The following is a 13,441-nucleotide window of genomic DNA, read 5'->3' on the forward strand; positions in this document are numbered from 1 at the left end:
TAATTTCATTTATTTGTTCTGTTAGCATCTTTTGACATGATTTTATCTCAAGGTTTAGCTCAATTCGGGTCTGATTTAATTGACTATTTGTCTGGTCTAATTTATGATTCAGCTGTGCGTTAGTTTGGTCTAATTTTAGGTTTAGTTGCGTGTTAGTCTGATCTAATTTGGTGTTAAACTGTTTGAGAAAATGCAATATTTTATTCAAATCCGGTTGTTTAGTAGTTAGCATAGCATCGGGTGGTTGCGAAGTTGCGTGTGTGAGTGTTGGGATTACGTCATCGGGACAATTTTCAATGGTCGGAGACTCGGTCTCTAACAACTGGAAACTCGCTTCGGGCGTCTTGGTCATTTCTTGGATAATTAATGTGTAGTTGTGGTTGTAAAGTCAGCTGACTGTGGATGTACTGTAATTGGTGTGCTCTGATTGGCTGCGGGTCTTTGGTTTACTTCAATCGTTTCGGTCCGGTCCGTTGATTCTGATTGGTCGCTCTCGTTCCGGTTCAAATCTTCGACACTAGGATTGAAACGTTCTGAACGGGTGTTGGATTCAACTTGGCCTTCTAAATAGGTTAGGTTTTCTATTTCTTCTGTTGACAGATTTGACGATTCGTCTGATTCATGTTGTTGAAATAATAATGCAGGATAACGTCTCGGTTGTCTCAAATTATAGTAATTATCGTTATCGTTGTTAGCCATTTTGTTTACGGTGTAAGGGAACAGGGATATTATAGGACAAGTTGGGTATCGTTATAATAATAATGAGCTAGACCTAAGCTTTACGACATGAAATAAATCTTATTTACCTTATAGTAGCCTATTTATTTTAAGTGTTGGAAATTGAGTTATTTTTATATAGTACAAATTCAATATTAATCAACATAAAATATAATAATTTGTTAGTCTTTGCTTTTAATTAACAGATGGTTTATTTCAATTGATTTAAACAATTGAGAAGAGTTGTGTTAAGAATTTAAGAAAGTGGTCAAGAACATAACAATACAAAGAAATGTTATAAAATATTTGTTATTTATCAGAATTAAATCAGTTCTTCATTAGATAATATTTTGTAAAAGTTCTTTATTTTACACGAGTTCTAACATAGTGGCGACCGTGACAGGACATTTATAGTTAAAATTCAGATTTAGGACTAAGCTTATATTTTACTTTACAATGGATAAGCTGAAGTCATTAAAGACAAAAAGGACTCAACTAAGAAGGACTTTTACAAAGTGTAGTAATGAAATGGATAAATTGCTGGCAGAGGATATTAAAGATGAAGCAGTAATTAAAAGTAATCTAAACAAGTTGCAAGATAAAGCTGATAGGCTTTTTAAGCTAGATGAAGACATCGAGGAAGCCTTGTTTGAAGATCCTGCAACAACGGAAGAGGACTTAGAAGCTGAGTTTGATACTACAGAATCTTACAGAGACATGTTATCTTCAATGAGAGCTAAGTATGACCATTTCATTATTCAGGTTGGCCTAAGCCAACAGTCAAGAAGTGAAGTCGGGGATAACGTTCACAGTCTTAAATTAGCATCTAAGAAGGGGTTAAGTCTACCTAAATTACAATTAAACCAGTTTGATGGAGATGTAAAAAATTGGATAAGGTTTTGGGGGCAGTTTAAGAAGGACCATGAGGATCCTGATCTAGAACCTGAGGATAAGTTCCAATACCTCATCCAATCTTTAAAGCCAGGATCATCCCCTAGGGAATTAGTAGAAAGTTTTCCCCCATCTGGAACTAATTATGTAAAGGCCCTAGAACAATTAAAAGCAAGATTTGGTAGGGATGACTTTTTAATAGAAGTATATGTGAGGGAACTGCTCAGTTTAGTGCTCCAACAAGTAACGCTAGGTCCTAATACTAAACTGTGCCGACTGTATGACAAACTAGAAACACAGTTAAGGGCACTTGAAACTTTAGGAGTCACTTCAGACAAGTACGCTTCAATGCTGTATCCTCTGGTAGAGTCTGCTTTGCCCGAAGAACCATTACAAGCCTGGGAGCGGCATCGTTCAAGTAAGTTACCACACACACCCTCGACTTCTACATTGTCAGATGATAAATCAAGTAATTTTTTACAAGAACTTCTTGATTTTCTAAAGGCTGAGGTGGAGAGTGAAGAAAGGCTGGCTCTTGCTCGTTCGAGTTTTAAATCTGCCACTCCAGGGGAGAACAACAGCAAATGTAGCAGCCAAAAGAGAAGGTCAGCAGTTCACGAACCCCGTCAGAGTGAACCTACGGTAGCAGCTCTATTGACAACTGGTACAGAGGGTCCTAGAAGGTTGGTGAGTAACTGCACTTATTGTTCTAAAGGAGGGCACAATGCTCAAGATTGTTTCTATTTTCAACAATTAACTTTAGATGGAAGAAAGAAGCATCTGAGAAAGAAAAATTGCTGCTTTGTGTGCTTGAAGCAAGGTCACACAGCAAAAAAGTGCAAGGTGTTTGTCAAATGTCTCTTCTGTGGTAAAAGGCATTATGGGATCATGTGTAGGGACTTGTTTGAAAGTAGGCCTCGATCTAAAATTGATGTTGACAAACCAGACTTACTGCAGCAAAGTATAACTGAGCCTAAGTCAGAGGTTCTCAGTAATTTTGGAAACGGTACAGGAGAAACTCTATTACAGACTCTATTAGTTAAGGTTGCAGATGAGAAAGGTAAAGAGTATTTGGGAAGAGCACTTTTGGATCCAGGTTCCCAGAGATCCTACATTACTAAGGACTGTGTCACTAAATTAGGTCTACAAGAAACAGGTAGTGAAGTCATAAATCATAGCTTGTTTGGTGGTGTAAATATAAAACAAAAATCTCATAAAAACTACCTAGTGACTCTTCAGAATGTAAATAACTCTTTCAAGATCTCTATTCCTGTGACAGATCAAGAAACAATTTGCAACCATGTTCCTAGGCTTAAGAGTGAAGAGTACTTTGACATCTTAAAAGAAAAGAACATTATTTTAACTGATGTGGGCGAAAATGTACCAGATGTTAAAATTTTACTTGGTGCAGATGTACTAGTGAATTTGTACACAGGAACTATGCAGAAGATCGATGACAAACTAGTCGCTATCGAAACGTACCTTGGGTGGACCGTGATGGGGAAGCAGCCATGCATAGGAAGTCGTAAAATGTCTCTGCTAACTCTATTTTGCCAGTCTAAATCTGAAATTAAAGATCTATGGAGCTTGGAGACAATCGGAATCAAGGACCCTATTGAGGTGAAGCAGAGAGACTCCATTGATGCAGAATTATTTCAACATTTCAAAGAAAATGTAAGAGTGAATGTTGAGAATAGGTACGAAGTATGTTTGCCGTGGTTGGAGGGTCATCCTGAACTTCTAGACAATCATGAAATTGCAGAGAGACGTTTGATGTCATCAACTAGAAGATTAAATACCCTTAACAAATTCAACGACTATGATAAAGTCTTCAAAGAATGGTTAGAAGAAGGGATTATAGAAAATGTTCCAGAATCAGCAGAGTCAACAAAGGTACATTACCTGCCACATCACCCAGTCATAAAAGAGAGTAGCTTAACTACTAAAATACGTCCAGTGTTTTATGGGTCTACAAAGAACAGAAGAGGTAATCCATTAAACAAATGTTTTGCTCCAGGTCCAAATTTGGTAAATTTAATTCCATATTGTGTAATGAAATACAGGAAGCAGTTGGATCAGAAAACCATGAAAGATAAATTAGAGATCAATCAAATATCCTGGAAGTTCAATCCTCCAAGCACCCCATGGTGGGGAAGTATGTGGAAACAACTTGAGAGAATGATGAAAACATCGAAGAGATCAAGATTTAAGAAAAGGTATCTTGCAATGCTCGTATATGTTGAAACGCAAGATAATTCCTCTTCCTCAACCTCTACAGAAACAAGAAGAGGGAAAAAGATCAAAATTCCCGAGGAAAATGGATTTGTGAACTTAAAAAAAAAATATGTAAATAGTTTTGTTTGAAATTTTGATAGTGTAAAACAAAATTCCAAGGTGGGGAGGATGTTGGAAATCGAGTTATATTTTATATAGTACAAATTCAATAATGAACAACATCCAATATAATTATTTATTAGGCTTTGTTTTTAATTAACAGATGGTTTATTTTAATTTATTTAAACAATTGAGAAGAGTTGTGTTAAGAATTTAAGAAAGTGGTCAAGAACATAACAATACAAAGAAATGTTATAAAATATTTGTTATTTATCAGAATTAAATCAGTTCTTCATTAGATAATATTTTGTAAAAGTTCTTTATTTTACACGAGTTCTAACATTAAGAGTTACAAGTAGTTTAGTTAGTACCTAGTATTGGTGGGACATATTGTTGTGGGAAATGATTCTTAATCCTACCTAACTTCTTAAGAGTAGGCCTAACATACGTAAGTATTAGCCTATTGGTATTTATTAGCCTATTAGATTGTCTCAACATACGATTATGAAATCTTTTGATTCAAGCCTATTACGTTGGGCGCCATTGAAATAAACCTCTTAATATGGTGTTATTCTAATCTTATCTTAGTTTAAACAATAATAATTATGAGGACAGAGGTTTTAAAGTACAAGGTTTAATGGTATATAAATGGTTAAAATAAGGTTACAAAAATTGTTCAGGGGTGGAGATTCGTGCTGGCTGAATCAAAAGATTTCGTTGATGCCCAATTTAAATTTTCAATAAGTACGGTAAGTTATAAATTTAATAATCTTTTAGAAACAATAAATGGGAAGGATTTTGATTTTGATGAATGGAGGTAAGTTGGGTCCAAATGGATGCTTGAGGAGTCTATAGTCTGAGTTAATAAATTAATAAATGGAATTTTCTCACCAATCTTCTGTAATAATAATTTTCTTCTTAATAATATAGGCCTAAATTCTTCTTTCTTCGGTTAATTTGGATATTTTGCCAATACTTTATTTTATAATTTCACAATTTATTTCACAATTAATAGATTCTGTGTGTTCTTCTTGGATACTTTAACTCCACTGTCAGTCTCATTGTTGTAAATCATTTCCAGTTATGGGGTTCGCATAAATAAAAACATGGTTGAAATTTACTTGTAATCTTGAACCCAGATGGACTGCATTTTAAATGGAGTAATTGTTTTGAATAATAATTTTGGATAAGCCAATGAATAATATATATTGAGACAATATGGTTTTAATAATTAACAATGAACATGAATAAATGTTGAAAATATAACAAGATTGAGTTTGGAATTTAAATAAGGACTATATTTATAAACATTGAATTTTGAGTCATTACACAACTAGTCTTCCACTTTTTGTTATCAACTTTCTTTGATCTTAACCGAAACTCCTTGGGAAACCAAAATTTATACTAGGAAAACTTGTCTTTCCACTAGTGGACGACAGAGAAGTCGCTGGGGAGATTTTTTTTAGATACACCCTTAGGAAACCCTGTCAATACTGTCACAAAAGCTTTGCTTTATTTCAAATGTAAAAGGAGGGTCTGTAATATTGAACTGTTTTAACCTCACAACTACCTGCGTCAGCCAGTTGCCTCACCATGGAAAATTCTGTCAACCATGACTCAACACCAGGCCAGGCCAATGTTCAGAGTGAACAAGAGAATTTGAAACAAAGAATTAATTATATATCTGGACTTATTCTGATTTGTAAAAGTAACTAGATGTAGCAAACGTGAATTCAAATATTAATTGCATACATTTGGAATATTAATCACCAGACCACGATCATTTATCAGGTTTACCTGATAAATTACATAATTAATTACTAATGCCCCCTCTAGCCTACACCCTTCCCCAACCCCTACTATATTATCTAATCATTATTCTAATACTAATCCGAAATGTAGATGTCCTGACGCTGGCACTCGCAACACTACACTGTACTGGTCGTCTCTTTGCGCGGTTGCCTCCTTCGGTGAATCTGCGTGCGCAACTACCCTAGCTGCGTCACGTGACTATGCATTGCGCTTGTGTAGTTGTAGCGAGCCGCTACAATTTGGCAAATTTATATATTTCATCCAATACTATTGAAGTATAGTCAAAAAACACTTTTTACCTTCCCCGTAGCAGCAAACCTCACTCGTTTAATCCTAATGTTTATTTAAATTAGGAATAAATAAATATGTCTTATTTATGGAGATATTTTAGTAAAAATTTAATCAGACAAGTTGAAATTTGCCTAGTCTGCAGGTTTGCTGCGGCGGGGGTATTTGAACTTGGTATTGTGTTCATGGCATCTTTTCATAAAATTAGCCATTTTTGGGTAGTTTAAGTTTAAGAAATTAAAATGGCCGCCATTTTGAAGTTTTAAGTTGAATCAAGGTAAACTTATTTTCTAACATGGATCTATTTTATCTTACATACCAAATTTCATAAAGATCGGTAGAAAAAATCAAAGATAACAAAGTTTATGTTAAAGATACCTGGTTAACAAAGTGATTTTGGAAAAAATACTCTTCTTGATTTTCTCTTTATTTTGACCCAAGGAATCAGTACGTAAATTATGTCCCCATTTTTTTTAACACCCTGTTTATATAATTTGAACAAATTGTGTTTTTGGCCTATGGGGACATAAAAATGAAAAAGTAAATCGGTCCCTGGCCTAGGTCTTATCTTGCCACCTACGGTAATAGCTACAGTGAGGTTCGCTAAAACGCCGAAAGAAATTGTTTTTTGACTGAATGCATATAAGCTAATCTCCACTTCTGATGCAGATAAATAATACAATAGCAGAGGAATGCGCGAGACCGAGAACAAGTTACGGAACGGTTCCTATAGAAACGACGAAACCATCCGTGATAATTGTGTGCCAACATCAACTAAACGAACGGTCTTCGCACGGCAGACAGTATAAACACGCCATGTGTGTAGTGCTCGACGGAGCTAGTACTTTCAGTTGGCAATACTGGCTTCTAGCCTCGAGTGAGGTGGTTCAATCATGGGAAGCGCCTCAAACTCCTGGGTAATCCCGGTTAGCTCCTCCCACTCTGCACCCTGTCCCCACATAAAAGACGATCAAGTGGTTTGTCGGTCACGTCAATTGTCGATTAAGGGCAATCTCGTATTTAATAATTTAGTTTTACAGGCTGGTCAACGGGACTGACGATGAAATAACTTGCCGACATACAGGTTTTCTGTATTGATCTATTAAATTAAAAAAGACGGTCTAGTGGCCAGAAGACGAAGTATCTTGTCGATCTACTGGTGGCCCCCCCTTACCACCACCAGCTTTAGAACAAGAATCAACATTCATAGGACAGACATAAAAAACAACCATCCAGATAAACCAGTGCCTATTCATGCTGCCAGCCACAATGTGCAAGATTTTTTAACAGTTGTTTTAATTTAAAAATAATAAGATCCTTCCCTCCACCCTGTAATCCATCACTCACAACTAAAGAGATGGGAACTTCCTTATCAATGGTTTACAAAATCCAGGGAGCCCCCAAACCTCAATCTCAGATAGGCCTAACATTTTCCTATTCCCTTTCCACACCTAAAAAGCAGGCTTAGATTAAGTGTAAATAATAATCAATGACTCAATTAACTTGTAAATATTCATTTGTAAATTCATAGTGTGTTGGCAACACTGCTTCCTTTACCAGTGAAATACTCCAAGTATCTAATGTGACTTAATGTTGAGAAAGGGGCCAGTGGCCTCAAGATATCCAGTGTTTCTTTTGTGTTTTCTTCTGTTTTACTGTAGTGAAGTGGGATGCCTAAAGGTAACATTTCTAAAGGTAATCCGGCTTATCAAATCCTTTGTCTCCTTAATTCGCAGGCAATAAGCCCTTTCTATTCAAACTTTACTTTTTTGTTTTAGGTCCCCAGAGGCCAAAAACACCATACTTTCATATTCATATATTTATATATATATATCGAACGTGTTCCCGAACCAGCATGATTGGACTATGAGAATGGGGGTTTATGGGGTAAAAATTAGTTTTCTCTGTTTTTGACCCTAAAAACATTTAATTGCTTGGTATTCTTCCAAACCATTTTGTAGAGCTTAAAAAAAGAAATAATTTAGCATACTGAAGTGTTGTTGCATGCCTAACAATTACAGAGATAATTTAAAAAATTGTAAATTTAAAATTTCTATGTTATTTAAATTACATAGAACTGTGGGGTTCTCTATGAAATCAAGCCTATCCAGATTAAATCCTCTATGAATTTAAATTACTGTTGTAGTTTGCTTGTTTATGAATGTATTTCAATCAAATTTGGTAATTTTGTTTGTTTCATACTAAGCTATCAACAATTCAATAAAAAAACTCACCTTATTACCTTCCCTGTAGCAGCAAACCTAAGTACTTAAAAATAATATTATTTAATTTAAATGGGAAATAAATCAACAGATTTGCAAGGAATACAAGCTGCTATACTCGTGCTTTGCAACGGAAAGAACATGTGACCTAGAGAGCTAATAAAGTGGTGCTGATGTGTGTTTTAAAATAAAGCAACTCTATGATTTAGTTTGAAAATATAAACTGATTTAAAAGCGTAATAGTCTGGGCGTCAGCTAGGGGGACCTGGAAATTTGGGTGGACAAAGGTTTTTTGGTTGATTCTGACTCAGTTTTTTGCGCTGATTACAAATATGCCGGGTGCCACCTTGGCACCCTTGGGCAAACGCCGCCATAGTGGAAAAATGGCGGCCAAAACTGGTTTTTCGATAAATACTCGAAAACGGTTAGTTTTAGACATATTTATGTAGAGACATAAAATGTAGAGCGTAAAAAACTGCACAGAAGTGATGTCTACACTTTGTTTGGTAAACCTCACAGTTTTAGCACAATATTGTGAAATAGAAGTTATTATTAACACAAAGTTGGAATTTAGTGCCAATACCTATGACATATTACATTCATTCTTCAAAAAACTGAATTATATTAAGCAATACACATTTGTACAAGTAACCTTTTTTAAAAAATAATTGTTAATTAGTGCCTTCAAAGACCCCTCCCCCCGCCCACCACATCACACTTGTTCCTAAACAATTACACTGTACATTCTCGTATTCCCCCAATCTGCATTTTGATGTGCCATAATGCCAATATTTTTATTTGGTAAATGACCTTAACCGTTTACATAAAAATTGATTGTATCACTTTAATAATATAATAGATAATAGATTTTAGTATAAATCCAGCCAGGTAAATGGAAATTTGCTTAGTCTACAGGTTTGCTGTGTGGGGGGGGGGGTTTATTATTTATTCCTCTTATCATTAAAGCCATTAAAAGGTCATGTTTACACAAGTATAGTGTGCAAGAGAGTGACAATTTGGCTTGTGGTGGGGGAAGTAGAGTATCTAGAGCACCTATTAGCTTGTAGACGCTAGTGAATGTTTACATGAATAGTTTATCGACTAGAAACTCTACTCTACCAACAACTCTACCTGTGTAAACCACGCTTATGAGTAATTACCAGGCCTAACATAATTGATTATTTGACTCTCTTTTACCAAAATTAATTAATTATATTCATTGTGAATAAATATTACGTTTCTTCGTGATTGTCAACACAACGTGCTCATAAAACCTCTCCGAACCTTATCATACATTACGTTGTACAAAGTAAGCAGTTGTGCCAAGGTCATCTTTTGCCAACAGTTTTAATTTTTATTTGACCCCGTCACCATATTACTTCATATTTCACCCCTGCTCGTCAAGGTCCTGTCCTCTTTACAGTTATTGTGGCCCAAAGCTACAATAAAAGAAGGTTGCCTTAACCGGTGCTGCTTCGTTATGCCCACAGTTGCCACCTAACTAAACTGTCAAATATGTAGTTATTGTTTTTACTTTCTCCCCCTATACCATAGTATATGGAGAAAGTATTGTTTTCGTCAAAATTTTCGAGTTTGAGTTTTGAGTGGATATGTTCGTTTTGGGTCCCCCTGGACCCAAAAAAGTGGTTTTCAAAGTGATGTCTGTGTGTGTGTGTGTGTGTGTGTGTGTCTGTGTGTCTGGATGTGTACAGAGCTAGAGACTACACCTGTGGTCCGATTTCGATGAAATTTGGTATGTAGGTTGTAATCCATGGTATCTCCAGGCGTTTTTTTCATTTTTTTGAAATTTTTATTTTTAATGGGGATTTTCCCATAAAAACCCATAAAAAACGGAAAAATCGGATTTTCTCAAAAATGGCCCGAACGATTTTGATAAAAATTTAGTATGTAGTAGCCCTTTAAATTCTGAACAAAATGGTACAAATCCCATTTCTGTAAAAATTACGGTTCAAAAGTTATGGTCAAATATGTTATTTTCCCATAAAAACCCCATAAAATAACGAAAAATAGGATTTTAGAAAAAAATCCGGTTTTTATTTAAACATAGTAGCCTATGTTACGGTCCTTACAATTTTGATAGCTTTTTTATTTTTAAGAAATTTTTACTTTTATTGGGGATTTTCCCATAAAACCCCATAAAATAACGGAAAAAAGGATTTTCCCAAAAATGGCCCGAACGATTTTGATAAAAATTTAGTATGTTTATAGTCCTTTATATTCTGAACAAAATGGTACAAATCCCATTTCTGTAAAAATTACGGTTCAAAAGTTATGGTCAAATATGTTATTTTCCCATAAAAACCCCATAAAATAACAAAAAATAGGATTTTAGAAAAAAATCCGGTTTTTATTTAACATAGTAGCCTATGTTACGGTCCTTACAATTTTGATAGCTTTTTTATTTTTAAGAAATTTTTACTTTTATTGGGGATTTTCCCATAAAACCCCATAAAATAACGGAAAAAAGGATTTTCCCAAAAATGGCCCGAACGATTTTGATAAAAATTTAGTATGTTATAGTCCTTTAAATTCAGAACAAAATTGTACAAATCCCGTTTCCGTAAATTTACTCTCACCGCTTACACATGATAAAGGTTGTTGACAAACTTATGGGAGAAAGTATGTGTCAGAATGCTGATACCGTTTATTTGTTGAAATCTTAATACAACATTTGTAATGTACAATTTTTTTAGCTCGTGGACTGTTTCCTAAGTGGATTCAGACACTTTCTATTGGTTTAATAGTCCTATTTAAATAACCGGGGCAACCTTTTTAAAAATCATTAGCAATCAAAAGGAAACTGTATTCATGGTAAAATTGTGTGTAAGTGATAACAAAATATTTGACAGATAGAGTGGCAGCTGGGTGCATGATAAGCAGCACTGTCCAGGACAGCACGTGACGTAATTCGCTTGAGTGTCGCAGGCGCCAGCACGATGATACCCTAATTGGATTGTGGATTCCAATCAAAATGCTACCTATTAGTTAATATCCAGCATAGGTTTTTTTGCTAATCTCATGGTGAATATCAATACATAATTGTGTTTTACACCATTACCTGCATGGAGAAACTCTTAGTATTTCTTTATATGTACAAGTTATAAGCATTAAATAAAGCAGTGTAGAAATATCGGGAATTCTTGAAGTACCAACAAGTCAGTTCTGTAGACACCCTGCATACCGCACAAGTTTCCCCTGTACCTGCTTAATCTAATTCTTAATCCCTATTATCCTCACAATATATGCAATTAAGCCTGTGAAAACCGTTAATATAATTTTCAAGTTTGAGTGTTGGCTCAAAATACTACGCTTAAAAAACTCACCAGCAATATATTAAACCTTATAAAATAGGTAAAAAATAACAAGTACCAAACTTACAAATGAGCCCTCCAAAAACAGTGTGTAAAAGAGCCAGGATTGGAAAGAAGTAAAGAGCAGCGTAGATGGGCAGCTTGCCGACCTTGGGTAACAGATAACGAGCCAGCCACGGCCTGACAACCAGCATGATCATGATACTAAGGCAATAGAAGATGAGGACCATTGTGTACCTGCATAAAAACATCAGTAAAAAATAACTAGGCTACTTGATGTTGATTAAACTTAATTAGCCTTTAAATGTAATTCTAGAGGCTATACATGATAAGACAATGCCTTTGATTAAAAGAATTGAGATATTAGCCTAATACAAGTTTACTAGATTTTTAAACTTCTACTGATGAAACTTCAGTAGGCCCTAACTTGAACTCCAGTCATTGAAATTCTTCTGCACAGCGACTTTCAACTCTATTAACAAATATTCTTGCAATGTGCTTATCATCAATAGATTTAGCAATGTCCCTATGGACGGATAAGATGGCAAGATGGTTCAATCTCCTCTGCGTCATCTTATTACCTTATTAATTTCTTCTTCACCAAAACAGCTATGCCGGATAGGCTGTGTCAATTAGAAATAATAAAATGAAGGTATAGTTTTTCGTAAATACTATACGAAATACACTATACAATATATTTTTGAAATACACGCAGCCACGTTTTCAAGCCACGAAGACAAGAAAAGGTTCTTTCTGCAGTTGCTGCAGACGCTGGTAAGACAAGCAGCAACTTAACAACCTTTACTACTTCATACAAAAATCGTTTGTTTTCTTGAGGCTAACTATATCTTCAGTAACTGTTATTAGGCCTACTTATACTTTTCTTCTTTGGCCGAAAAATAAACATATACAGTACAGAATGCTTTATATCCTTCAACTTTTTATATATAAATCCTTGACCCCATGACCCTTCCTAAAATTTCAGGGGGGGTCAACTGACCCCCCTGACCCCCTGGTTCCGCCGCCACTGCCGGTGGCAACCCTGAACAAGCTTTGACTTTAAATTAAAAGGCAGGTTGTTAATATACTGTAGATTAAAAATAACAAAGGCCCCAATATAGATCCCTGAGGTACACCACGATAGCTCATTTTCCATTTTGAAAAGTTATAGATGTTATCTTTAAAAATATAAGCTAAATAGCTAAATCGACTAAATAAGGGGGGAACCCACAAGGGTCGCCCCGACATCTAAGATGTAGGAATTCAATAATTGTTCAGCTCGGGGCCCTCTGCCTAGTGCCCGAGCCATTTTCAACATGTAGATTCAACACGTTTCCCTAGAATGTTTTTCAGTAAAATTTCACAGTAGATTCCAGTTCAGTAAATTCAATTTCAAACCACATTAATTTAGTAAGCTAATTTAGCAGTTTCAGGAAATATCTAATTTCAGTTCTCTAGATATTTTGGAAGGATATTTATAAGGAAATTCGACGATTAGTATAAATCAAAGCTGGCTAGGCAAGCTTTCTTGTCTGGGTAAAAAATCTCTGTCCCTCTGGTCCCCAGCACACTTCCAGTTTTAATATAAATTAGTTTGGTAGCAGATTCAGTACACTCAACCATTCAATCGATTAAATTTCACTATCATGGCCCATATCTTCCAATTATTTCTTCCCTTAAGCTTTAAACATTAATTCCCCTCTGCTACATCTGTGACGTCATATCAGGTGATTTTAATAAATTCCCATTGGCTGCCGAGACCACGCCATACCCGTATATCTAACCACTACTCCAGTCTGTCCTAGTCCAGCAACCGTCATACCTCTATCCCGGTTCGTGCAGCCC

General features: G+C 35.4%; 1 protein-coding gene across 1 annotated transcript; it reads left to right on the plus strand.

Annotated features, from left to right (window-relative positions):
* The first annotated feature begins 1,173 nt into the window (after nt 1-1,173).
* Nucleotides 1,174-6,963, plus strand: LOC128997031 (uncharacterized). The gene is made up of 2 exons (XM_054422613.1): nt 1,174-3,501; nt 6,712-6,963. The coding sequence occupies exons 1-2, from the start codon at nt 1,174-1,176 to the stop codon at nt 6,961-6,963; spliced, it is 2,580 nt and encodes an 859-aa protein (XP_054278588.1).
* Nucleotides 6,964-13,441: the final 6,478 nt, after the last annotated feature.

This window comes from Macrosteles quadrilineatus, unplaced genomic scaffold, assembly GCF_028750875.1.
Source record: "Macrosteles quadrilineatus isolate MER2022 unplaced genomic scaffold, UCM_ALF_1.0 Scaffold_1__1_contigs__length_201487025, whole genome shotgun sequence".
Lineage (NCBI taxonomy): Eukaryota > Metazoa > Arthropoda > Insecta > Hemiptera > Cicadellidae > Macrosteles > Macrosteles quadrilineatus.

What these genes read in the sequence shown, in the direction of transcription:
- LOC128997031 (XM_054422613.1), top strand. Translation starts at nt 1,174, where the DNA reads ATGGATAAGCTGAAGTCATTAAAGACAAAAAGGACTCAACTAAGAAGG. An exon ending in AATCAGCAGAGTCAACAAAG is followed by an intron (nt 3,502 to 6,711) that starts GTACATTACCTG and finishes CTTCTGATGCAG; the next exon opens with ATAAATAATACAATAGCAGA.